The 27258-nt window shown below is 33.6% G+C and overlaps 4 protein-coding genes across 10 annotated transcripts; 1 reads left to right on the top strand and 3 right to left on the bottom strand.

Annotated features, from left to right (window-relative positions):
• On the bottom strand, positions 1090-3204 carry LOC104747137 (putative F-box/LRR-repeat protein At3g42770). Its single transcript, XM_010468711.2, has 4 exons — positions 2958-3204; positions 1869-2768; positions 1642-1785; positions 1090-1551 (listed from the first exon to the last, which is right to left on the bottom strand). The coding sequence occupies exons 2-4, from the start codon at positions 2760-2762 to the stop codon at positions 1294-1296; spliced, it is 1296 nt and encodes a 431-aa protein (XP_010467013.1). The 5' UTR covers positions 2763-2768; positions 2958-3204; the 3' UTR covers positions 1090-1293.
• On the top strand, positions 4945-5901 carry LOC109129120 (glutathione S-transferase T3-like). The gene has a single exon (XM_019236760.1). It carries the CDS (start codon positions 4945-4947, stop codon positions 5899-5901), a length of 957 nt encoding a protein of 318 aa, XP_019092305.1.
• Positions 14285-16044, bottom strand: LOC104747138 (DEAD-box ATP-dependent RNA helicase 36-like). 7 transcript variants are annotated; one of them, XR_761096.2, is made up of 6 exons: positions 15506-16043; positions 15349-15411; positions 15187-15224; positions 15049-15090; positions 14776-14950; positions 14285-14660 (listed from the first exon to the last, which is right to left on the bottom strand). XR_761096.2 is itself a non-coding variant. In XM_010468713.2 (5 exons), exons 1-5 carry the CDS (start codon positions 15659-15661, stop codon positions 14638-14640), a joined length of 459 nt encoding a protein of 152 aa, XP_010467015.1. In that variant the 5' UTR covers positions 15662-16043; the 3' UTR covers positions 14285-14637. The 7 variants fall into 7 exon arrangements, 3 of the variants coding, with proteins under 3 accessions (XP_010467015.1, XP_010467016.1, XP_010467014.1); XR_761095.2 differs by having other exon boundaries at positions 15049-15224; positions 15506-15575; positions 15664-16043; XR_761097.2 differs by lacking the exon at positions 15187-15224 and having other exon boundaries at positions 15506-15575; positions 15664-16041.
• Positions 21598-23380, bottom strand: LOC104747139 (GDSL esterase/lipase At2g04570-like). The gene is made up of 3 exons (XM_010468715.1): positions 22958-23380; positions 22140-22629; positions 21598-22040 (listed from the first exon to the last, which is right to left on the bottom strand). Exons 1-3 carry the CDS (start codon positions 23369-23371, stop codon positions 21847-21849), a joined length of 1098 nt encoding a protein of 365 aa, XP_010467017.1. The 5' UTR covers positions 23372-23380; the 3' UTR covers positions 21598-21846.

Here is a 27258-nt window from a genome sequence, read left to right as displayed (position 1 = left end):
ACGATTATAAATCTAGTACGCAAGATTATATAATTTATCAACTAGATTAGGATTTGCAGTACACCGCGGAGCAAAATTATTTATAATTAAAATATTAAAATTATAAATTGTATTTGTTGGTTAAATATATTATAATTATATAATAATTGTTAAATAAACTATATAATACCGCAATATAATTTATTTTTTGTATAGATATATGTCTATTTTCTGATACTGACAGTGTTAACAAAATAATGAAACGATGTTTTACCCGTGTAACACCGAATTACTGCTATTTTTATTTTATATAAATATCGATAAAACCCGTCCTGCTATATAACCCCGTCCCGAGATATTTTAACTCACATTATATCATCTTAACTTTTAATATTTATTGTGTATCTACGGTATAATATTATCATATTTAACTTTTTAAAAATCTTTAAAATAAAGAAGCGGAATAAACCAAATAAAAGTTTTAAAAGTTTGAATGCCTTATAAATCAAGAGTCTACTCATTTGTATTCAGAATCATTTTGGCAATTGAGAATATCATTAATGTCATAGTTATTGCAATGTAATTTTCCGGAAATTTTGTCTACAATTTCATTTTCCGGAAATTTTATTTAGATTATTAGCAAAAGAGTATATTTTCGCGGGTCCTATGAAATTTTGGACATTGTTTTGTTTACAACCTAAATAGATGGAGGCTCTTAAATTATGAATTATCAAGAGGCCCATAAAATATTAAGAGGTCCATATAAAATTGTTAGAGGTTAACAGAATTAATTATATTAGTAGCATTAATTGCTAAAACTTTCTTTATTAGTATTTTTGAGCAAAAACTGCTGCAAAAATACTAGTATAGATCTCCGACCCTTTTGTTAAAGTATAATTTTGTCATAAAGTCGCACGCAAAACCAATCGAGAAGTTAACTAAAGAAACTTATGATTTTCATAGATTGTTTCCATCTGATGTATTTTAAAGTCTTTGCGACTTTGACGATTCAAATGAATTGAAATTGTATGAGACTATGAGTCGTTTAAGCTGCATTTGACAAAGAGGATATAACATAAAAGCCATTGCCAAAGTTGTTGGAGAATACAAGATTACAAACTTTTAAAGGTACTCATAATAGAAACCACAGTTGTTCAAGAAGCCATATCTTATGGAGCAATATACCTCAGCAACCCCTAAACATGGTAACTAATAAGTTGTTTTTTTTTCTTTGTTCCCAATGATAAATCATAAATCACTGAAAACAAAATATTTGATGTTTGAAGATATAACAATAACTTATGAATGATATCATCACATGACTTGAACATTGAGATTGGATGAAGTTGTGGTGGGAAGCTTCAACAGATCTTCTGTGAGTTGCACCTTTTTGGAGTCATCCACCCGAGGTGCAACATGAATTTTCACAACTTCAAGACACTTCATCCTCGCTGAGAAATGGCTCATGAACTTCAGCTCGCGCGTAGTTCCTCGATAGTGCATGATACTCAGCATCTTTACTTGATTATTTGGAGGAATGTGAATCCCCTCTAACCAATTTTGATCCAGACCCTGAAGCATTAAGAGGAGAGGGCTACTTTAATTTCATGCCAAAGTCGTATATATAAAGTAAGATCGATTCGTTCAGGGTTTGTTTCATACCGAGAGAACCAGAGTTTTTAGGTTTGGACAACACTCCAGCAGAAGTGGCAGAAGAAATTTCCACTTTCGTGTTCTACCCGAAAACTCCAACTTAACGAGGTTCTCGAACATTGGTATTCCACCCTTGCAGCATAACAAAATCACCTGAAACACACACACACACACACAAAAAAAAAGTGTTCCTGTTAACCATAAAGAAGATGAGAGAACCATACACTGAAACTGACCTCGACAGTAGAAGAAGTCAAGTGAAGGCTCTTGACGTTGCGTATCCCAGTGAGGAGCTCTGTGACATCAGCAGCATTATCATCTAAGAAATGAATGTCCAGTGTAGCTTTGGCAACTGAATCCAAATGACAATTTGGATAACAATGCCGAACATGGTCAGAGTAGTAAAGGTCGACAACACCGGGTGTGTTAAATAATTCAATGCCATAAGCAACAAATAAAGGACAGTTATAGGTAACTGAGAGTCTCTTAATGCTTTTGCTGGATATGGCGTATGGCATTCCCATTGAACGAGCTTTTTGATAAATGGTGCAGTCCTCAAGTACAGGGCAAGCAGGGATAAGCGCATTACGGAAACAAGTAGAGTCAAACCAACTTGAATCAAGGAAGAGAACCTTTAGTGCGGGGAGTGATATATTCAAAGGAAGCAAAGAGGTGTAACATTGTGCTACCATTGACAGCTTAACCAGTGTGGTGCTGGTGAAGATTTCGTTTGGAAAATAAGCCCGCTTCTTAGTACCTATCCGTAGATGGAGATCAGAGACACCGTGGAAAAGGGCATGAAGTATCCAGCGATTAACATCAGCCACACTGTTTTCATCTCCAAGTGTTTCTTTAAACTTCAGTGAGAAGGACTTCATACGTTTACCACCTTGTAAAGCCAATGTTTTATCCACGAAATCCCGGAAACTCTCGGCGGTACTGCGCATTTTCTGTTTACGCTTCCGGGATTGCAGAAGGATGGTGGAGTTGTCATAGTCAAGACTAAGATTGTAAGTAAACAGAGTCCTCCACCTCTTGGAGAGAGCAGAGGTTGAAACAGCTTCTTTTGTTGGAAGAGAAGACAATATTTTGATAAGAACCTCATCTGGAAGATGATCCATTGAACCCATCACCACCTGAAACATGAAAAATGAAAAGAGAAGAGTTCAAGAAACAGTAGCATAAAGTTTCAATTTAATCCCAACCTTAAAAGGTTCAAGCTTTCTCTACACGATCATCAATCTCTACTCTATAGAATCAAGAACATCATCACTATCACTAAGACTCATCAAATTCGAGAAAGAGAAAAAGCTTCAGATTCTTACTAGATATCGATTGAACTACAAATCCAGATTCGAATTCATCGAAACAAACGGGGGGAAAATACCCCTTCACAGAGAAGATGAGAAATTGATGTGCAATTGATGTAAGAATTAAGGCGGCGACGGATGATTATACTGCCTTTGCTTATCTTCTCCGTAGGTTTCTTTTTTCTTTTCCATATTAGTTACTAGTAGTACCACGGATTTAGTTTACATTTTTTTTGAATTTTTTTTGTGATTTTGGAAATTATCTGTTTACTGAGTAATGATTGTTAGTGAAGATAATAGTTAAATAAAAATATTATATGAGATTTGAGATATGAGTGTTAGGTCATTTTTAATGGGATAATTTTCCCCCTGTCTAAACCCAATAAATAATAAAAATATGTAACAGTGGGCTTAGATCAATATTTTTGATCTTGGTTCAGAACTGATCCAAAGGATGTTCCAATATTCTTCCTCTCTTCTGATTGGTCGAAAAAAAATTGAGTATTTTTTATTTTTTCATTTCTTTCATTCGCACGAAATCGTGTGTAGGGTTTGTTTCTCTTGCGAAAACGGCGACAGCTTCGTTCTCGCCATAGTCGCCGCCGAAGCTTTGTTTTTCGGCAATTGAAACACCAAAATCGAAAGGAGAGAAGCTACTTCCATCCTATTCCGTCCTTGTCTTCGTCGTTTCCTTTATCCGGCTTTTGGCAAATCGAAACCAAAATCAAACTCGAAACGCCTTTGTCTCCTCCTCTCCTTTGTCGGACAAATCTCCGGTCATACAGAGAAAGTTTGTCACAGTCGTTTCCTCTTTCAATCTTTGAATTAGGTTTTATCGATTTAGGGTTAATCTCAAATCTGTAAGATTTCGGTTTAGGGTTAACAATTAGGTTTCAGTTTAGTATAGGATTTGGGATTAATCATTATACGATTATAGTATAGGATTTGGAATTAATCTATATCTATCTATGATTGAATTCCGAGAGTTGTATTTTGATTTTTGTATCAACAATAAAACTGATGAATTAAACTTGAAATTTCTTTGTTTCGGAGGTTTGTAGGTGAGGTCAACTAGTGGAAGTTAAATCGGATTCTTCAAGAAACCTGTGTTTGCTCGAAAGTTAAAGGTTAGTCGCAAGGTTGGTTTCCTGATTTGAGTTGTGATATTAGTGTTTATTCTGTGATTATATTTGCTTTTGGTTTGGTTTTGTGGTGTCGGATGTTAGACATTGTTGTTGTCAAGTAAGTGTCTCTTTGTTTTGGTCTTTATGTCTCACCATCTTTGTTTTGGTTTGGTTTTGGTTTTGTTTTGTGGTGTCGGATGTTAGACATTGTTGTTGTCAAGTAAGTGTTTCTTTGTTTTGGTTTGTATGTCTCACCATCTTTGTTTTGGTTTGGTGTTGGTTTCGTTTTGTAGTGTCGGATGTTATATCATTTGGTTTGTTTGTATGTCTCTTAGTTTTGGTTAGATTTGACTAGTCGTTGTGATTGTAGTTTTGTTCTGTAGGTTTGAGTGTGTGTAAGAACTTGTGAAACTGTCTGCTATTTTTAAAACTGTCAAAAAATTTTAAACTTTTCAAACTGTCACAAATTTTCAAACTTGTGAAACTGTCAAAAATTTTCAAACTTGTGATACTTTTGAAATCGGTTTGAATGGTTTGAAACTTATGAATGCTTCACCAAATATAGTTGAGTAGTTAACAAATCTATGAATGATTTACTTTGAAAAATAGTAAATGACTTTTATTTACTTCTGATTTGACTGAAGTAGGTTGTTGTTATTTACAATTAAAACTCCCTAACAACTCCTAACTTTTGATTAAATGATGGCTTCTTAAGTTCTCTATATTTACGTCCAACCGCTTTGCTTAAGTCCATCTTGTTTTACTTCTCTTCTATCAACCTTATTGTTGGCTTCTTTCTTCTAATCTATCATAACTTTTACTTCTCTTCTATCATCCACCTTCGAACAATATCTTTTCTTTGTTTAATTCTGATTGCTATGGAATCAAACAATACTCCTAACAATCAGTCTCAACACTACTTTAGCCTTCTTAACTTCCCATATGACAGCTTTGCTTCCAATGTAAACATTGGTTCCTCTCAAATTCCTTATTTTAGTTCACAACCAAGTTCACTTCCGAGTTCACAGCCAAGTTCACAGCCAAGTTCACAACCAAGTTCACAGCCGAGTTCACAGCCGAGTCAAGCTCCTAGTCAAACAGAAGAGACAGCAGAACAGCGAAGGGAGAGAAGGCTATGGTCCACCCAAGATGACTTAGTCCTAATAAGCGGCTGGTTAAACACATCGAAGGATGCAGTAGTTGGGAATGGGCAAAAGTCAGGGTCCTTTTGGATCCGTATAGGAGACTACTACGAAACAAGTAATCATGTCTGTGATGGTGCTGAGCCTAGGCGCCCTGACCATTGTAGACAAAGGTGGCAAAAGATCAGTAAGGATGTGAGCAAGTTCTGTGGAGCTTTTGCAGAGGCAGAGAGTGAGAGAGCTAGTGGGATGAACGATCTAGATGTTTTACAAAATGCTCACCAAATCTACACTAACTTGTACAAGACCAAGTTCAGTATGGAGTATGCTTGGAATGTTCTACGCTATGAACAGAAAGGGACAAGTCTCGAGGGTATGAACCCCACTCCGAAGACAACCAGTTCTAACAAGAGAAAAGCTGATGAAGCTGCACCATCTACGGGTTCTGTCTTTGGTGAGCAGGAGAGCAGACCCGCGGGCATCAAGGCAACGAAAAGAGTGAGGAACAAAGGCAAAGAGAAGGCTGCACCATCTGCGGAGTTTAATCACATGTGGGAGATAAAACAGAAGGATTTAGAGGGCATGAAACAACTCCAAAAGATGTCCATTCTTGACACTCTCATTGCCAAGAATGAAACCCTAGACAATGATGAAAAAGCATTGAAGAAGAAGCTAATGGCGGAACTATTCTAACTAGACGAATCCGTCTTGTTTGTTTGTTGTCTAAGCGAATCCATGTTTAACTATGGTCTCTATGTTTTTATGGTCTCTATGTTTTTAATGAATCCCTTTTTCTTTGTTTATGCTATATGTTTTTCATGAATGTGTATGTTTTATATTTGATTCAATATTTAGAATGGATCAATGTTTATGTTTGTTGTTCAATGTTTAGAACCCGTGAATCCATATCAATGTTAATATGCTATATGTTAATCCATATCAATTTCATGAACTTATATATGTGTTTCGGTTTCAGGTTGAAAGAAGAAATGGACCGTGAATATGACTATGGTATAAACAGCCCATTAGACTATAGTACTGAGTCTGAAGAGGAGGCTGAGACTTGTTACTATCCTCCGGAACCAGCAAGAGCAATTGGATTCACAACCCTCCGGAACCAGCACAACGAACCAGCTACTGCGATTGGATTCACAACCCTCCGGAACCAGCTCAACGAACCAGCTCCTGCGACTGGATTCACAACCCTCCGGAACCAGCTCAACGAACAATTGAACCAGCTCAACTGGACCAGCTCAACGAACCAGCTCAACAAACAATTGAACCAGCTCAACTAGACCAGCTCAACGAACAAGTGATACAGCTCAACGACCAAATGATCAAGCTGAAGGTACTTGTGATCCAGCTCAAGGATCAAGTGATCCAGCTCAAGGACTGAGTGATACAGCTGACTGACCACGTGAACCAGCTCAAGTAATGATCGTGATGTGTGGATGTTGTTTGCTTTCGGATGTGTGATAGTATGTGAACCCGTGACTGACCACGGCAACCCTAGTTTGATAGTATGTGAACCCGTGATGTTTATGTGTGGATGTTGTTTGGATTTTTGTTTAGGGTAGTTTGATAGTATGTGAACCCGTGAATGTTGTCGTGAATTATGTGTGGATGTTGCTATGTAGTCGTCATTGTTTCTTTGGATTTTAGTTTCATCACTGGTTGTATGTGAACCCGTGAATGTTGTCGTGAATTATGTGTGGATGTTGCTATGTAGTCGTATGTGAACCCGAGAAACATGACATTGTTTCTTTGGATTTTAGTTTCATCACTTGTATATATGAGATGAGAAGAGCACAAGGTTTTTTCATCAAAAACAAACATTTGCTCCTTGCACCAAAACAAACATTTCCTCCTTGCTCCTTGCTTCTCTCTACAACAACAAATATTTCTTTCTCTAACCAAAATAAAATATTTCATTCCTTCTCACCCAAAACAAATAATTCTTTCTCTTCTTCATTGCTATGGCATCTTCTTCCAACAATTTTAACAATTTTCACTATCATTATGATCGAAATAGTGATAGTATGAACCAATTTTTCCAAGAGCAATTTAATAATCAATTTGAAGCTGCTGAAGAGGAAATTCCAGAGGAAAATAATATACGTACTCATATCGAAAGACAACGGGAAGAAGGCCACGAACGTTTGTGGAACGATTATTTTAGTGATAATCCCACTTACACGACGAAGCAATTTCGCCANATTTCGCCGACGGTTTCGCATGAACAAGTCATTGTTCTTGCGTATTGTGAATCGTCTCAGTGAAGAAGTTCCATATTTTAAACCAAAAAAGGATGCAACTTTCCGGAATGGTTTCTCACCGCTACAACAATGTACTGCAGCAATTCGATTACTAGCATATGGGCTAGGGGCGGACTCGGTTGACGAATATTTACGTATGTCTGAATCGACTTCTCGTAAATGTTTGGAACATTTCGTCGTCGGAATAGTTGACTTGTTTGGCGCTGAATACCTACGCCGACCCACACAAGCGGATCTTCAAAGGCTACTCTTTTACGGAGAACTGCGGGGTTTTCCCGGGATGGTTGGGAGCATCGACTGTATGCATTGGAAGTGGAAAAATTGCCCAACCGCCTGGAAAGGAATGTATTCACGAGGCACCGGTAAACCAACAATAGTTTGGGAGGTGGTAGCTTCACAAGATCTTTGGATATGGCACGCATTTTTTGGAGCTCGAGGTACTTGTAACGATTTAAATGTTCTTGATCAATCACCAGTATTTAATGACATTATTTACGGTCGAGCTCCCGAAGTTACGTACTATGTCAACGGAAATGAATATAATTTGGCTTACTATCTGACGGATGGTATTTACCCGGAATGGGCGACATTTGTTAAATCCATCCCACAACCACAACATCCGAAACATCATTTGTTTGCAGAAAAACAAGAAGGTGCACGAAAATATGTTGAGCGTGCATTTGGACTCCTGCAATCTAGATTCGCCATGATTAAAAATCCATCTCTTTTATGGTCAAAGGGTAAGATTGCATATATTATGAGAGCATGTCTCATACTCCATAATATGATTGTCGAGGATGAACGAGATTCATACACACTCTATGACGCACATGAATTCCAACAAGAAGATGGAACCGGAATTAGTCCGGATCTTTCGTTTTCAGTAAATATGTCTACAAATCTTGAGGGTTTAGGTGATGGTCATACAATAGTTCGTGATCGACAAGCACATCAGAAATTAAAGGAGGATTTGATAGAGCATATATGGAATAAATTTGGTAATATGTAATATGTTAGTTTTTTTTTACATTTTAATTTCAAGTTTATAAGTAAGCAATTTAAATGTTATTTTTTAAGTTTTTATAATTTGTAAAATGTTTATGAATATTATATTATTAAATCTTATGATCTTAAACATGTTCTCCCAAAAACTAGTTTTTTAACAAAAGATCTTAACTACTGATCTTACATTATTTCACTTTATATTTATTCTAAGAACACCATAATTAGTTCCCCCATTTTTTTAACCTATGATCTTAACAACTGATCTTAGATTATTTACACAATATATTTAATCTAAGAACATGAAAAAAAGTTCTCCTATTAAGGATGCCCTTAGTAAAGTGTGTATTTTTTTATTATAAGAAAAATTGTAATTTAAAACATATAGAAATTTTATTATTTAATTGGGTAATAAATACACTAATCTTTATATTAATTTTTATTGATCAAAATATTAAAACAGCATGGATAAACTTAACATCAATATATACATTTTTGAAGACATTTATGAAATAAATCCTGAAGTTCATACTTATTTACAATCATGTCATTAGTATTGATTATTTATTTATTTTTTATTTAATTAATTAATATTTTTTCTCTTTTTTTCCTCCAATTAATTAATATTAAATTTCTGTTTTTGAAAACAAGATTTCTCATCCTAAAGAAATTTCCAAAACAATCTAAACCACTCCTAAACAAGATTTAACATTAAATATTAAGTTTATAATTAATTTAATTAATATTAAGTTTCCAATTTTACAAAACAATGTTTTCTTCATACACAATTTAGATTGTTTATCCTTACCAAAAAAAAAAATCAGATTATTTGTAGAAACAATCATTAATTTTGGAGTAAATGCCATTAATTTTGGTGTAATTGTTCTACATAAATTTTGGTGTAATTGTTATAGGAGCAAATGCCATTAATTTTGGTGTAATTGTTCTACATAAATTTTGAATTTAAACAATCATTCAGAAAAAACTAACTGTATGATTTTAAAAAGGTAACAAACATATTTACCATTCAATTTGATATCTTATTCAAGGAATAATAAGAAAATATAAAAGATATTGTTTGCTCACAGATTTATCTTTATTTTTATTACGTATTTAAAACTAATTTTATTTTCACGGGTTTCGTATAATGATTTTGTGACAACCCGTCCTGCGGACCCCACTAGCCCCCCGCTAGCTGCCCCAACGGACCATCCGTGGACCCTGCTAGCCCCCCGCTAGTTGTCCCAACAGACTCCAAGCTGGCCCTGCAGGGTATCGATCCTAACCCATCACTGTGGATATCCCAATCCACCAGTAGGTTATTGGTGCGCCAGGCGTTCCTCGAACCCTGGTCCTCACCCTTTAACAACCTTCCCACAGGACAAGTTGTCACCAATTGATGCAGGTCACAGGACGGGTTGTCACAGATTTTTTGCGGATTAAATTTTTTTGAACATGTTGCCTCACCCGCCTAGCATGGCGGGTTTAGACTATAAAACCAACACTAAAACTATTAGTTTATCTCATACATACTATAGATTTGTAATCATAGTTTTGAAAATTAACTTATAAATTATTTAGTATATGAACTACAAAATATTACACATACTATAACACATTCTTAATATTCCGACAAAAAAAATACACATAAAAATATACACCAACATACTATATAGGCATATACCTCTCTGTTTACTTCTAGAGAACAAAACAAATCTAGAATTTTATATTCTATCTAATAACAAATCTAATGTAATTAGGTTATAAACTTTATAAAACGTAAGAAGAAGAAAAAAATTCTAAACAAACTTTCTAAATTAATTAGACAAAATTTAATTAATTGAGAATTTGAAAAGTAAATAAATTAAAAATTATTATTTAAAATACAATAATTTAAAATTTAGTCTCGCGATGTACCGCGGGTGAAATTCTAGTTTTCATTGAAAACCCCCTAAACTGACAACTAAATGAAAACGGAGGGAGTATTTCATTGTTATATAAGTCACATAAACTAAGTGAGAGTTATAGATATACAATTATTAAATATTAATATATTTCTATAAACTACATTACTGTGAATTTATAACTAAAATTGTATGTTGTTTAAATATATTCAATTCTCATTTAGTTATTTAGTAATTTTTATTAAAATATACTTTAGTTTATTTTAAATGCATTAAAAATGAAATAAATAATGTAATATCAAGATCATGTGAATTATTTATATTAAGGTGTGGAATTAAAATAGCCATGTATTACTTGACATTATCCTATACAACCCAAATATATATATATATTATAATCTCATATCCTTAAACTATGTAATCATCAAATTATTTGTTAAGCGAAATTTTTATTATGTAAATTCAATTGAATAAATTTGTTACACTAAAAATTTAAAGAAACAAAATGACACTTGTGAAAGAAAAGAGCATCAAATGAAACCTTTTGAAGCTTGCCAAAAGAAAACCTGATTTTATTATTAGATGATATGATATAGTAAGGTTTTTTACAACTCTTATTCTAAGAATCTGACACATGTTTTATTTTTTAAAACTTCAAATCATTATCTATTTTAATTGTATCTAATTATAGGGTGAATTACTCAAATGTTACTCATTTTAGGTAATATTACCAGAATCTACTAAAAACTTTTTTATTACTAGAATGTTTCGGGTATTTTCAAAATACCCAGCGTGCCCCTGTTTTATGTTACCAGAAAAAACGTAATTACAAAAATACCATTGTCACGTCAGACGCCACGTCAGAAATCGCTGACATGTAACCATAACTCAGCCGTAACGCGTTACAGAGTATGTTGCGGCTGAGTTATAGGTATGTTGTGGCTGAGTTATCGAAAAACATTTGAGTAAGAGCGGACGGCTGACTTATGAAAATCTGGCTGAGTTATGCTCATAAGTCAGCCAAGCGTTACGGCTGACTTATTAAATCTGGCTGAGTTATGCGCATAACTCAGCCGTCCTTATGGCTGAGTTTTCACCAGATGGTTGAGTTGTCAAAATTTTGGCTAAGTTATCAATACGACACTGCTGAGTTATCAAAATTTTGGCTGAGTTATCACTACGACACGGCTGAGTTACCATTTTCCGACTAGCTGAGTTATGAAAAACGGCTGACTTATGAGATGTTGTTACGGCTGAGTTATGGTAAAAAAATTATAACTCAGCTGTCATAGGCTGACTTATCGACAACTCAGCCGTTTGACGGCTGACTTATTAGCAAAAGATTAATTACTAGAATGTTATTCAGTTACGGCTGACTTATCAAACGATACGGCTGAGTTACATATTTTCAGTTGATGAAGCGGCTGAGTTTGGCAGCAATTTTTTTTGCTTTTTAATTACTGTAATGTTTTTCATGTTGTGGCTGAGTTACATTGTTAACTAAACTTCTTTGTTACATTGCAAATTAAAAAATTAACTACATGCATGCCATAATATTTAAAATCTTATCATATTTAGGTCTATGTCTATTTTCATTTCAAATGATAATAAAAAATAATAATTTAGGAGAAATAAAATAACTAATTAAAAAAGTTATTAAATAAAAGAAAAACAGTAAAAATTATTTTTCTTGATATATGAATTAAATAAAAACGAAAAAAAAAAATTTTTTGTATTATATAACTGAATTTTCGTTTTTTTATACAAAAAAAATAAATAACTCAACTTACCACATCTTTAACTCATGAAAATTTCCATAATGTTGAATAATCTTTTGAGTTAACAATTTTACAAAGGATATACCTCAAACTTGTACATCAACCATAACACATGATTATTCAAACTCAACTTCAAAAAAATTAGTTTTGTTAGTGATTGGTAACATTTTTGAATAAAATTTAGGTCTATGTCTATTTTCATTTCAATATTATAATAAAAAATAATAATTTAGGAGAAATAAAATAACTAATTAAAAAGGTTATTAAATAAAAGAAACAATAAAAATTATTTTTCTGGATATATAAATTAAATAAAAACGAAAAAAATAATTGTTTGTATTATATAACTGAATTTTCGTTTTTTTATTAAAAAAAATAGATAACTCAACTTACCACATCTTTAACTCATGAAAATTTTCATGATGTTGAATAATCTTTTGAGTTAACAATTTTACAAAGGATATATTATAACTCAGCCGTAAAGTCATATATATCATCAATTTACTTTCAGATTGTTTCTTGTGATAACTCAGCCATAACTCACTATAACTCAGCCGTCACATGACCTTTCGTTTTCCCGTAATGATTATAACTCAGCCGTCACATGACCTTTCGTTTTCCCGCAATGGTTATAACTCAGCCGTAAAGCGATATTTTGGCGTGAAATCATCTGTTAACCTAATAATAGACATATTTCCATTCTAAATTTAAATTTTGAGTTATAATAATTTTAATATTCAATTGTTGGAGAAATACTTTTAGAAAAATAAAATTCTAAATTCGAATAATAATTAGTTAATTATTTGCAATAATATTTTGTAATAAAAAGCTCACTTTATGAATTTATTATGCGTGTGGATTTGAGCAGGCACAAAATTAGTGATTTTTCGCGTTTCCCTAACAACACTTTTTGTGACATCGAGTGACGTTTTAATACTTATTAGGAATCTGACAGAACAAAAGACCCAGATGTTATTTGCAATAATATCTTGTGATAAAAATCTCACTTTATGAATTTATTATGCATGTGAATTTGAGCAGGCACAGAATTAGTGATTTTTCGCGCTTCCCTAACAACACTTTTTGTAATATCGAGAGACGTTTTAATACTTATTAGGAATCTGACAGAACAAAAGACCCAGGAAAGAAGAATACGTTTTCATATTATTGAGAAGACCCTAAACGATAACTCAGCCATAACTTTACAATAACTCAGCCAACCCTCAAATTAGAATGACTAAATAACCGACCAAACCGAACCAAACCGGAAACTATTTTTTCCATTATTTTCGGTTAGTTACGGTTATATTCGGCTTGCTATCGGTTATATTAAGTTAATCGACCTAATTTGGGTAACATTTAGATTATTTATGGTTATATGTTCATTTAACCGACACATAACCGGAAATAACCGAAAAGTAATTTCAAAAATTTTTAAATTTTAAAATGGTTATCATATTAGTATATCCAAATTACCACCTTAAACTAAACACAATATAACCAAAATCAAACTGTTATATTAAAACCCATAATGTTGGAAATATGAACACTACACCTCAAACCCTAACCCTAACCCTAACCCCTAAATGTCATATTTTGAATGTTTTACACATTTTGATCAGACCGTGTAAAAATCAATCTTTGTCTATAATTATTACTTTTTATTGCTTAGAATGATTGTAATATTCATTTTTTCATTCTATATTTTAATTTTGAGTTATAATAATTCTAATTTACCAATATTTCATAAGTCAACCGTTTATGTCGATAAATCAGCCATATCAGTTAACTATTTGAAAAATACTTTTTATTTCTTTTATTCGCAATTAGAATTCAAAATTTTTAATTAATTTGAATAATATATTGTGAGAAAAGCTAACTTTATATATTTGTTATGTGTGGATCTGAACAGACACAGAATTAGTAATTTTTCGCGATTCCCCAACAACACTTTTTGTGACATCGAGAGACGTTTTCATTAGATAATTTATTAGGAATCTGATAAAACAAAAGACCTAGGAAAGAAAGAAGAATATGTACTAATATCTAATAACTAATTCATAACTCAGGCGTGTGAAGTATATAACTCAGCTGTAACTTAACTGTAAGTCAGCCATAACTTTGAAAATAGACAAATCAGCCATAACTTTACATCCCCAAGTACAATTCATCTCGAACTGAGCATAGTCACAAACTATATTTAGAGTGTAAATGTGATGGTATAATAATAATGTGCAAAAAAGAAAAGAAAATACAAATTACGAGTACAAAAATTGATTAAATTATCCAAGTTCATATGCAAAACTTGAATTCAAAATTTTGGTGAGTGGAGTTGCCGGGAAACAATAGAAACAGAGCCATTTTACCGTTTGAACTTCTTAGAAGATTTCTTGTCTTTGCCATCACCTCTGTCCTTGTTACCTCCTACGAACCTCTCTCTCTTCATCATCTTCTCCCCTTCTCTTCTTCCTACCTCCTGATTCTTTCATATTCTATAACATAAATTGCCACACACAAAAAACAGATATTTCAGTTAATAATTGAAGTTAAAAGCAAAAACATCTAAACCTTCTTACATGTAGTAGTAAAAGTGCAGAGTAAATATACCATTGCGGATAACTTTTTTGCATCTTGAACTCTCTCCAACAATGATAAGACTTTGTCTTCCTATTATCTGTTTACTACGTTTTGTTATGTAGTTAAGGTACCTTGTATTTAGCAGCAACAAACCGATACTGCTGCTTAAGAGTATCGACTGTGGAGTATTTGGAGGCAGTTCAATCTGGAAGAAAGCAAAGAACATATACAATTGTTATACCTCAAAGTCTCAAACTATGATTGCTGTGACAAAAGAAATCAATTTATCTCATGTTTTCATACCTTCACAGGATTCCTCAAACATGCCCTTTGAAGTTTACGAACCTAGAAGGACAAAACAAATTCAGTGACCTTAATAAATTGTTCCTTTAAATCTTCCACTCCAAAATATTATAGAGAGACAGTTTGATCGATTAAAACCACAACACTATCAAGAGAAAGGTTCCAGCTGTTGCAACCTATGAAACAACATACCATAGTTAGCTACTATGAAACAACATACCATAGTTAGCTACTAGGTTCACTTAGGATAACTGCAGTGACTCAAACAAATGACCATAAGATTAGAACAGAAAAACGTACAATAACATGAGGCCGTTTCCCAAGAGCAATAGTTTGTTGCATCCTGTCTATACCTCCAACAAGCTAAAAAAAAATCAGGAAACATATTCAGTTTTAAGCCATTGTTATAACAGGCATATTTGAAATAGGGTAAACATAGTTAAAAGCATGAGCTTACCACAGCACACCTAAGACTTATATCAGCTCCTAGAGCTTCAAACTGCTCAGCAATCTGGATTGCAAGCTCTCTAAAGAGAAGGAACACATAGGAATCAAATCCCATACGAATTAGCAAACAAAGTAAACGCTTGAAGTAACTAGGGAAGCAAATCATACCGAGTTGGAGATAAAACACAAGCAAAGAAGGCAGGATCGTTGATGAACGTACCGATTAGAGAAAAAACAAGTAACAGTAGTAGTAACAAAGAACGAACGAATAGTAACAGAGTAACCGAATCAAGTAACAGACAAACACAAGATCGGAACAGATCCGTCGGGGATGATCACTCGGAGTCCGATCTCGGCGTGTAACAGACCTTGGAATCAACAACGTCGCCGTATTGAGAGAAGGCTGTCTCAAGAGCTCTGTCATCGGTGGCCCAGGCTAGACCTCCAACGAAGCACCGGAACTCAACATATGCGGACGCCATTGAAAGATTTTGAGAAAGAAGAAGAAGATCTAGGGTTTAACAGTGAGGGACGAAAGAGATTTGTGAAAAATGAAGAAGACGAAGTCTCCAATTTATAATGGGGGTGAGGGAGGCTGAGATGATGACTAACTCAAGGTTAAAAAAATTTTAGGGTTTAGTGAAAGATTGGTTTAACCATGTTTAGATCTGTGGTTTTTGTAATTGTGGATTCTGAAAAAAAAATTGTTTAGTGACATGTAAAATCGAGAATGATGTCTATTTTAATTTGCTGATGTGTATTTTTTTTTTAAGTTTTTACTCAAATTCGAAAATCAAAACCTAAGGGGTAAATTGTAATTACACCCATGGCACTAAACATTCTAGTAATTTTCAAAAGATTTATAGATATGAGTAATAAACCAATTTTTGGATAACATTTGAGTAATTCTTTCCTAATTATATCATTATATATTAAAATTGTTTTAAAATCAAATACACATGCAATTTTTATTATTTTATAAATGTTTTAAAATGATTGCATAAGTCATCAAAAGATGAACAATTGTAAAGATAATTTGCATTTTTGGGAAAAAAATTTCAAGACTTAGGCTTGATTGGGAGGAGAATTCATCTCTAGTGTCCTCGCATAGTTGTACCATATATCTCCTAGTTGTACCAGTTGTACCGCGCATAGTGGGATTCGAACCCTGGGCGCGCGCGCGTGCGCATGGAGCTCACAACCACTAAGCTACATCTTGAGGGAGTTTTGAGAATTTGTTTTGATAGAAAGGGTGTTATGAGATTTTAGCTCGATTGGGAGAGACTTTAAAGACTTTAAAATTAATTTAAAGTCTTAAAAGCCAAAATTTTACCAATCATGTTTTCACTGTGTAACACCCGCAAACCAAATTTTGGTATTTTGGTAAGGGTGTCGATCGACACCTCCTAGTGAGGCATCGATCGACACCAATTGTGGTCGGTTTGGTCGGTTCAATTTTAATTGTCCGGTTTGCGTGGTTGGTTTAGGGAATCCCTAAATCGAGTTTTAAAGGAAGAAAACGACCTAGGGTCGTGTTGTTTTGTCTTATTCGCCGTTTTTGAGAGAAAACACAAAGAGAGAGTGTTCTTGAGCTTTTGGGAAGAGATTGAGAGATTCCTTGCTGTTCTTGGGAGATCCAAGGCTGGGAAGGTGCTAGAAGCTTGCTAGGAGTGAGGGAATTCGTTCTTGTTGGTCAGAATCTTCCTGCAAAGAGGTGAGTGCATGACCATGGCTTATCTAAGCTAAGATCTCTAGATTCTATGTGATTTGGTGCTTATGTGGTTGTTTCTTTGAGTTCTCTATGATATTTCGTTGCTGTCTGGGCTGGGTTTGGCTTCTGGGAGTGCAAGGAGCGGATTGGAGAAGCTTGGAGGCGAGATTCGGAGTTTCTGATCGAGGGAAATCGCTGCTCGGCATCGGTGTCGGTCGACACCAGTTGGGGTGTCGGTCGACACCAACGCGAGGACGGCTCGGGACTTTAGCGAGTGTCGAACGATGCCATGTGGAGGTGTCGGTCGACGCAAACTAGGGTTTTCGGGAGTGTCGGGCAGGGTGTCGGTCGACACCAGTTTGGTGTCGGTCGACACCAGATAGTCAGTGTCGATCGACACCATCTGGTGTCGGTCGACACCCCTTGTTCAGTTACGATGGTCGTTGCATGCTATGTATATTGCCTGGTTTGTTTTATTGATTGTTGTTTGTGGCATGTAGAGATCTTATTGCTTGTGTGTATAGCCCAGTAGATGGGAGGATTGCCTCACTGAGTGTTTATCAAATACTCATGCATCTCAATTTGTGTTTGTGGTGCAGGTAAAGGCAAAGTGTGATCGTGGAATCAAAGGCAATGAAGAGGAGGATGTTCTAGGGACTTGATTGTATGGTTATCTGGCATTGTTAGGTTGCTAAAATTGAGTCTTAGAGCATTGTTAGGATTGCTGGTTGTTTGATTTATGCTGTTTGGGATTAATGCTGGATATTACTTATTTGGTTATTGGATATTGTTTTATTGGATATTTATTGGTATGTGGTTCCGCTGTTGGATTGTGAATGTGGTTAGGTGGCTAGTGGGTATGGGACCACTAGTTGTAGTTCTTTAATTATATTATTATTTATTATTTATTTATTAAAAAAAAAAAAGGTCGGTTGTTTCACACTGCTTTATTATTTTTAAAAGCCTTAAAAGTCTAACTGCTCGTTCTTTTAGTTTGTACGGACAAATTTTTAAAGGCACAAATGTGAGACATTTTTGGCTGTTAAAAAATAAATAATAAAAAGCTGTAGTTATTTTTTCTCTTTCTTATTTTCCATATGATTGAAATAATAATAAAGCTCTCCACAAGTTTATATATATATATATATATATATATATATATATATATATATATATATATATATATATATATATATATATATATATATATATATATATATATATATATATATATATATATATATATATATATATATATATATATATATATATATATATATATATATATATATATATATATATATATATATATATATATATATATATATATATATATATATATATATATATATATATATATATATATATATATATATATATATATATATATATATATATATATATATATATATATATATATATATATATATATATATATATATATATATATATATATATATATATATATATATATNATTGCTTGTGTGTATAGCCCAGTAGATGGGAGGATTGCCTCACTGAGTGTTTATCAAATACTCATGCATCTCAATTTGTGTTTGTGGTGCAGGTAAAGGCAAAGTGTGATCGTGGAATCAAAGGCAATGAAGAGGAGGATGTTCTAGGGACTTGATTGTATGGTTATCTGGCATTGTTAGGTTGCTAGAATTGAGTCTTAGAGCATTGTTAGGATTGCTGGTTGTTTGATTTATGCTGTTTGGGATTAATGCTGGATATTACTTATTTGGTTATTGGATATTGTTTTATTGGATATTTATTGGTATGTGGTTCCGCTGTTGGATTGTGAATGTGGTTAGGTGGCTAGTGGGTATGGGACCACTAGTTGTAGTTCTTTAATTATATTATTATTTATTATTTATTTATTAAAAAAAAAAAAGGTCGGTTGTTTCACACTGCTTTATTATTTTTAAAAGCCTTAAAAGTCTAACTGCTCGTTCTTTTAGTTTGTACGGACAAATTTTTAAAGGCACAAATGTGAGACATTTTTGGCTGTTAAAAAATAAATAATAAAAAGCTGTAGTTATTTTTTCTCTTTCTTATTTTCCATATGATTGAAATAATAATAAAGCTCTCCACAAGTTTATATATATATATATATATATATATATATATATATATTTTACATATTTTATTTTTATAAATTAATTATTCTTATTTTTTTCTCTTTCTTTTAAGATCCATTTCAATCATTATTATTTTATTTTTATTATCATTATTAATATCATCATTTCAATATTTTTAATAATAAAAGTAACCGTTACAGCTTTAAAAAGTGTTTGTTACCAATCAAATTTTAACAGTTAAAGTTTGTACAGTCAAAGCATATACAGTCAAATTCTCTACAGCTAAAATTTTTAAGTTAAAGTTTTTACAGCAATAAGTAACATGCGTTACCAATCAGAGCCTTAGTAAGATAATATTTCTTCTAAGGTTAGGAACTTTCCAAAAATGGATGATCCGAACAACGTTACTATTGTTACTTGTGTTTTGTTGTCTGTTGGAGATTGAATTGAGGACAGAATATAAATTTAGTGTTTAAGTTTTCACAATAGTGTTTGACCAAAAAAAAAAAGGTTTTCACAATAGTCTGAAAGAGAATGTGTTTGTATGGTAATAGGTTGTTTTTAGAAAACCAAACTTTATAGAATGTTTGAGCCTTTAAGGGAGAGAAGAAATTGAAATCAAATATTAATGATCATAAATTTGCAAGTGTTTCAAAATAATAAGTTAAAAATGAATAGTAATACAAACAAAAACTACAAACTGAGGAAAATAATGGGTAGATATAAGGCAGTGCATAAAATCATGATATTATTTCAAATCACAACATAACTGATTGTGTTCATAATTATAGAATTAGATCAAAATCATCTCACAATCTTACGTAATTTTTCCAGAAGTAAGCTCAAAATTTTAGGTTTCTATATTTTTTTTAAAAGTAAACTAATTTACTTAAATAATACCATCCCACCATCTTACTTAAATTTAATTCTGTTTGTGCCCGTGAAAATCAAGATTCAAACACAGAAATTAAACCTTAGAATTGAAACCCATAAATTTAATTTAATGTTGGTATAGTTCCAAGAAGAAATCACAAACTGATATATGGTGGTTATAGATTCTTGGAGGCTGCATATGTTTCTGATTGAAAAAGAGAAAAAGGAAATGTTGATGGTTTGTTTTTTTGGTTTCATGGGCCTGTAATTAACTAATTAGGTCCAAAATACAAACTAATTTAGTTAATTAGGTCCAAACCAAAAAAATATAGGTGTCATAAATATAGTAAGCCAAGTGTCATATCTTTAGCAAAAGTTGAGAAAACCTTTCTCATATTATATAAGATATTAAAAAAAAATATATAATCTTTGTTGTCGACTTGATTTTATATATTTTCTTTTCCTCATATGTAATATTTTTAGTGTAGTTGGCTGACTTAAAAAATTAAGTAAATCTGTAAATGTAAGGAGGAGAAAAAAGAGTTTAAAAGTATATATGTGCCGTTTTGGTCTAATTAATTCATGGTTCCTACGCCATTAGGGGGTTTGCCACTGTGTTCGGAGGCAGCAAATTAACAGGTTATGCAGTTGATCTCGTTAATTCGCAACACTAACCCTCCTTATCCTTCTGCTGGTAACAATCAGGTACTGTGGCGTCACCTCATTCTCCATCTGATGGAAACATATGTAGAAGATAAAAAATTTGATATAGTTTGCAGTTTGCACAATTTGACTATTTTTCTTATATATTTGTGCTGTAAATTTAGAACATGGTCATCAAAGAGTAATCAATAAATACCTTTACAAGATAAATCTTATTATATAAAAGTTTGTCAACTCTCTCTACGATAACTTTTAGTTGCATCATTGGCGGTTGGGAAACCTTTGTTTCACTTTTGATGTTCTTTGACACAGCAAAATCATATTTTAAGTTCAAAAATAGCTAAAACAAAAAGTCTATTTAAGAACGACTTTTTTCTTCTTCTTTTGTCGTCAAACACTTGTAAGGTGTCGTTTAAACATTGTTAAATAAAAATTGGGTTTTAAGTTTTAACCACTCGTAGTACTATAGGAGATTTAATAGTAAATCTGAGAGTTGAATCATGTTTTTGGAACATGAAGGCGTGAAGAACTGGTATACCATTCATATATTATTTATTTTGCGCGTAGATAATTTTGTATTGTAAATAGTGCACTAGTATTAGTGTATTATTTTTACTATAGAAAAAAAACTAGTTTAAAGTTACAAATGTTTGATAATTTTGAAATATTAACACAGCGCCCCAAAAGTTTCACAATGAAAAACAGATATATTGGAGAGATAATAACTAAAGATAATAAAATAAGTTACATAGGCTAGGCACACACACCATGGCATAATTTATAAAATAAACATAGGTTTCGCTAACTAACACATAAGAAATACAGACTGCATTGTTTAATTATTGGATCAAAAATAAACATAGGTCTACTGAAATATAAATACATACAGACTGCATTGTTTAATTATTGGATCAAAAATATGGGAACTTGGGAAGCAATCCCTATATATAATAAACACCCTAATAATGAAAGTACTCTCATATATATCTAGTTTCCATACAAACATTAAAAAAAAAAAATCATTTAAAGGAAGTGAGCGAATGTGCTGTTCATGAGAGCATTGGCCATGATGTGATTAGTCTTCTGTGTTGGGTGAAATGAATCCCAAAACACATACTTGTCTGGGTTGGTACATGTGAATGGGTTGTTCCTTTGGCAACCATATCCCATCTCAAACATCCCCGTGGCACAGCATGCTGCTCCCACCACCTCGAACCCTTCATTTTTTTTCCACCATTCAAACAATTAATACATATATAGTATAAAACAGAGAAGATAATGAAGTTATTTATGACGGTATTTGTTAGTTCACTTACCAAAAGAGGAAGGGTTCTTGATGATTCGCATAAATGGTTCATAGGGATTTGAGAAAACGACGTTGGAACCAGGAAGCTCTTTGTTCAGCTGCTCAACCAGCTTCTCAAGCTTTCCGTTGAACTGAACCGCTATATCGTTGTAGCGTCCAACGCACTCGCCTCCCGTGCCAAGGTTGGTGGCTCTCTCTAATGGCATGCATCCCATTGGAGGCAATCCACCTAATGAGATCTTCCTAGCACCAAGTTCGTGTAACTTCTTCACAAAGTCTTTGGCTATTCCAGCTAGAAAATCTTGGTAAAGACCAACAGAGTACTGCGAAGAACGGCCAGGAAAAGCGAAGTAATTCTCGAGAAAATCGTTGGTCCCTATGCTTATGAGGTATAGGGAGTCGTTTATGGTGTCTGTAGCTTTGCCTTTTCCTTGGTATGCTTTTAGTTTTGTTTGGTATTCTTTGTAGTATTCGAGTTGTTTCCATAGAGGTAGTACTGACTGCAATCGCCATCAACGAAATATATAACTAACAAATGTTGGAACATATCCCTAAATAACCTTTCTAATCAATATCATCGATATTTTTGTCTAGACATTACATTTATCCGATGATATGAAATTTAAATGTTGTTTTATATAATAAACACATACATTTTAGTAGTGGAAAAAAAAACCTGCTAGTAGACTTTTTATAAGAATATAAACAAGTATGATGGTATGTTTTTGACAACAATCATAAATGTCCATAATTAAAGACGTGTTTATTTATGTAACATACCAAATAGTATATGTAATAAATACAAGGGAAATAAATTAAAGTCCGTACCAGAACATCAGAAGTGGCGTTGTCATAGCCAGTAGCCGCGGAAGCAAAGGTGCCACCTGTTGCAAAATCTGAAATGTTGTAAGAAGGATCCAAGTATGCCGGAATTATCGGTTTAAGCCCTAACGCTTCGGACATAAAATCCGTTGCAATCTTTCCGTTACAAAACCGTCCGGTTGGCTTCCCACCAACAAAGTCCCGTCCATATGGCTCAAAGTTGCTTCTTGCAACCGTTGGGATATAGTTGTTGTTCCCAGCATCTACGGAAGAATCGCCAAACACTAGAATCGCCGGTATTTTACCTGCAAACGTTACGGTCAGCGGCGACAAAGTTATTAAGAAGAGAATTGTGAAGAGACTTTTGAGGTGTTCCATAGTGTTAATGTGTGGTTTTTGATTGGAATAGTGTGATTCCATGAGCTGTAAATGAATAGCGTCTCTTTATAAGAGAAAATATGAGTGTTTGAAATGTGGTTTCATTAAATAAGGAGAGGTTTGTTGTGTGTGTTTCAATTAATGCTGGAAAATTCTGGTGAGACATTATTAATTTCAGCACTATTTGTTGTTTGGTCGCTTGCCGCTCCATCAATACTGCTCTCTTTTACCGTTGGATTGACTTTGTGTGTGTACTCTTTAAATTCTTGTAGTTATATGATTAGGGGGTATGACCAAATTGGAAAATATTGATATTCTAATTCTTGGGTTAGAGGTTTCAGTTTAAAAGGAATCATCTGTCGAGCCTATATAATTCTTTTAATCGATAAGGGTCTACATATCTTATCCCATTAAATTTAGTTGGTTCAATCTTTAAAATTAAAATACTTTCGAAATGATGTTTTGGGATTTAAACGTATGTTGTCTTTAAAATATATAAAAAATTATGAAACTAGGATTCTTGAATCCGTAAAGGACACTAGATTTGATTTCCATCAAGTGTCTTAATCAAATTGAAACAATAGTTTGTGAATTAACAAGGGATACAGATTTTTTTAGGTAAATGACAGATGCTTGAATTGCATTTAGAAACTAACAAATGTCTGGGTAGATTTATATATTTATTTATCATCCCCACATTATGTATTTGTCATTAGCAATCGCATCACTGTGAATCTCTGCACCATTACATATATATTTGCTTCTCCAACCTAGATACAATATAAAAAAAAAAAAAAAAAAAAAGAACTTTAGATACAATATTCTGGTCCATCTACAAAATTGTCACTAATCAACATGAGGCATGATAGGAGAAAAACACCATGATCCTACACAAATGGGTATGGCTTTAGTTAGATTTTCATTGTTTTCTTAAAAAAATACTAGGTGTTTTATTTTGGTGTTCTGTTTAAAAATTTAAGCATAATTAATTGTATTTGTTTTGAATGTGAAGAATATTGACATTTTGACTGGTAAGGAAAAACCTTGTAATCAAAAGGGGCGTCGATCGAATTTGGGAGAGTTAATGGATAACAAATTCTTGATGATCCACTGCCAAAGACAGCTATTGGGAGAGGATTTTGGATAGTACGTTTGACAAGAATACACAATCTAGTCATCGTACCTTGAATTCAACATCTTTAGTCATTCAATATAGACAGCTTTGCAAAAGAACCATGAACTCAATAATGGAGAATTCTTACAAAATTATATGATGGTCATCGTACCTTGAATTCAACATCTTTAGTCATTGGAGCTGTAAAGATCGGTGACACAAGTGGGAAAACGGTCCAAAACAACTCCAACTATTTGGGAAACGTTTTTTCGTACCCAGACTTGAAGGCCCTGCATTTACCAACCTGAACTCCAATAATTTTCAAATTTGCAACCTGAACTGTATGTGATGTTGCCGATTCCAACATGTGATTAAACAACGTTAAGTAGCTGTTTAATGGTGATGACTCAGATGATATGTGGCACTGTAACGTAGTAATACGACGCTGTTTCATCATATGGGCATGTGTTTTGGCAAAGAATAAAACTACATCTTTTTACAATTGGGAAAAAGTTTAAAATTAGGGCTTGTGTTCTTCCTTTTGCCGCAGAGGAGAGTGTCGCGAAACAGATGGAAGTAAGAGGATTCCCAACAAGATGTAGATGCGGCGAAGCTGTAAGAATGGGTACTTCAAAGACCGCAGAAAAACCCAGGAAGATTATTTCACTTTTGTCCAAGAGGATCCAAAGAGGTACCATCAAATTACAAATTTTAATCTAGCTTCATTATGTTTGAAATTTTGATTTTGAGTATCGATTGTGTATCATTGCAGACTCGATGGTATCACACGTTTAAATGGACTGATGAGTGTGTGGTTGAAGAGATTGAAGATTTGAAGTTGAAAATGGATCATATCGAAGAAGACTCAATCACATTTTTAAAAGAGTGTAAATTCTTGTGAATCAGAGATTGAAACACTCCGAATGGAAACTCGTGTTTGTGAAGCTGCAGTTGAAAAGGAGATAAGAGAGTGTAAAATGGAGCTTCGTTGCTTGAAGAATATGATCGGATGTGTTGTGGTGATGATTTTGATTTACATGTTTATGTTTTGAGTATGTAAGATTGAACTGGTGCATGAAACCTTAATGTTTGACAATAATTAGTTGCAAAACCTTGTTCGCACATTGAAATTGTTAAAATGTTACACCTATGGTTTTAAGATCAATGACATACTAAGAACGTGAAAAATAAAAGTAAGAGTTCATAAGCCGCATCAACTCCTTCATGCTCCGAAAAACCCACCATGTTTCACCAAAGACCAAACAAAACAGCAACTCATAGATGCTCCATGTTTCACCAAAAACCAAACAAAACAGCAACTCCTCCATGCACCAAAAACCCACCAAAACATCAACTCTTTCAAGATAACACAAGTAAATATTAGAAAGCAGTTAACAAAATTCAAAGTGAGATTTAAGAGAAGAGGTAAACCTGATCTATTCATGTGTTGGTTGAATTGGACCTTGTGACTGAGATGGACCCTGCGACTGAGATGCACATTGTGACTGAGATGGACCTTGTTACTGAGATGCACCTTGTGATTGAGTCTGACCTTGTGACTTGGTTTTCTTCTTTGGCCTATACATCTCCAACACCATATTCTTGCACTTGGTTACATTTTGGTCAGCTTCTCCACATCGCCCATAATGCATAATCATGTTTTTCCTTGAAGCTTTCTTTGTTGGAGATTCATGTCTGGCATTCTTCCTCTTTGGCTTGGGTTTTCTTCTTCTCATGTTTTCGATTTCTTCAACCAAAGTATGAGGTGGTTTGATCACATCTCTAGTTTTCCTCCAAAAACGCAAACCATTGACTGGTTCTATGTTGGAAGCATATATATATATTTCTGTTTTGCATTTGAGTACCATTCAGATGAGTAATCCTCATGGTTAAGCTCCTTCTGAGAAATGATTCGTAAGGCATGACGACATGGGAACCCACTCATATCCCATTTTCGGCAAGCACGAGTTAGCATTCTCATATGCAAGCCGACAGATTTGTCACAATCAAGAACCTCACACTTACCTTCTGATGATCTTGAACATTCTTGGTGTACTTTAGCTTTTCTTGCTCTTCAGCTATGAATGCTGCAGCTCTCTTTGTGAATCTACCTTTGTGCTTTTCTGCTTTCTTCTTCCTCAATTCAATATGCTGCATTGTTCTTCTCCGGATTGTCTCCAACATCTCAACCATTGGCAAATACCTTGAAGGATCAATAGCATTGTTGAATGACTTTGACATGTTGTTGTGCACATCTAAACAAGATGTTGTGGGTTTGCAGAAGGTAAGACTGTAATTCTTTGGATTCCTCTGCATTATTTCTTCATACACCCTTATATCATAATTTTTTACCCTTTCCAGATTAGCTTCATACTCAGTCAATATGTAACTCTCAGCAACCCTCCAAAACATCCCTTTCATCTCACTTAGACATGGAAATAATATTTTTAGATTCCCGTATATGTGTCTAGCACACATCATGTGTTCAACCTTGAGAAATTCTCTCTCTACAGCATTCAACAAACCCTTAAAAAAGTAAAACCAAACAGCCTTAAGTGAATTTTTTTAACAAAGAATAAGAGCCAAAGGAGACTTTAGTAAATTCAAACTCACCTTTTGCCTATCAGATATAACTGTAAAACCCTGACCATCTTGAATATTTGGACAATCAGCCTTAATTTCTATATAAACCAAGTCCAGTTATATTCATTCTCTACATCCACAACAGCCCAAGCAAATGGATACATTCCATTGTTTGCATCTCTGCCAACCCAGAAACACTAACATAGCTGTTTACAGCTTCTAAACAATGTTT

The sequence above is a fragment of the Camelina sativa genome, chromosome 15 (genome assembly GCF_000633955.1).
Source record: "Camelina sativa cultivar DH55 chromosome 15, Cs, whole genome shotgun sequence".
Taxonomy (NCBI): domain Eukaryota; kingdom Viridiplantae; phylum Streptophyta; class Magnoliopsida; order Brassicales; family Brassicaceae; genus Camelina; species Camelina sativa.
This window is presented reverse-complemented; position numbering and strand designations above follow the sequence as displayed.

What these genes read in the sequence shown, in the direction of transcription:
- LOC104747138 (XM_010468712.2), bottom strand. Translation starts at nt 15,661, where the DNA reads ATGATTTGCTTCCCTAGTTACTTCAAGCGTTTACTTTGTTTGCTAATT. An exon ending in TAAGTCTTAGGTGTGCTGTG is followed by an intron (nt 15,412 to 15,505) that starts GTAAGCTCATGC and finishes ATTTTTTTTTAG; the next exon opens with CTTGTTGGAGGTATAGACAG. An exon ending in GTTTGAGGAATCCTGTGAAG is followed by an intron (nt 14,951 to 15,048) that starts GTATGAAAACAT and finishes GCTTTCTTCCAG; the next exon opens with ATTGAACTGCCTCCAAATAC.
- LOC109129120 (XM_019236760.1), top strand. Translation starts at nt 4,945, where the DNA reads ATGGAATCAAACAATACTCCTAACAATCAGTCTCAACACTACTTTAGC.
- LOC104747139 (XM_010468715.1), bottom strand. Translation starts at nt 23,371, where the DNA reads ATGGAATCACACTATTCCAATCAAAAACCACACATTAACACTATGGAA. An exon ending in ACGCCACTTCTGATGTTCTG is followed by an intron (nt 22,630 to 22,957) that starts GTACGGACTTTA and finishes TGGCGATTGCAG; the next exon opens with TCAGTACTACCTCTATGGAA. An exon ending in CAAGAACCCTTCCTCTTTTG is followed by an intron (nt 22,041 to 22,139) that starts GTAAGTGAACTA and finishes AAAAAAATGAAG; the next exon opens with GGTTCGAGGTGGTGGGAGCA.
- LOC104747137 (XM_010468711.2), bottom strand. Translation starts at nt 2,762, where the DNA reads ATGGGTTCAATGGATCATCTTCCAGATGAGGTTCTTATCAAAATATTG. An exon ending in TGACTTCTTCTACTGTCGAG is followed by an intron (nt 1,786 to 1,868) that starts GTCAGTTTCAGT and finishes TGTGTGTTTCAG; the next exon opens with GTGATTTTGTTATGCTGCAA. An exon ending in TAAAAACTCTGGTTCTCTCG is followed by an intron (nt 1,552 to 1,641) that starts GTATGAAACAAA and finishes TTAATGCTTCAG; the next exon opens with GGTCTGGATCAAAATTGGTT.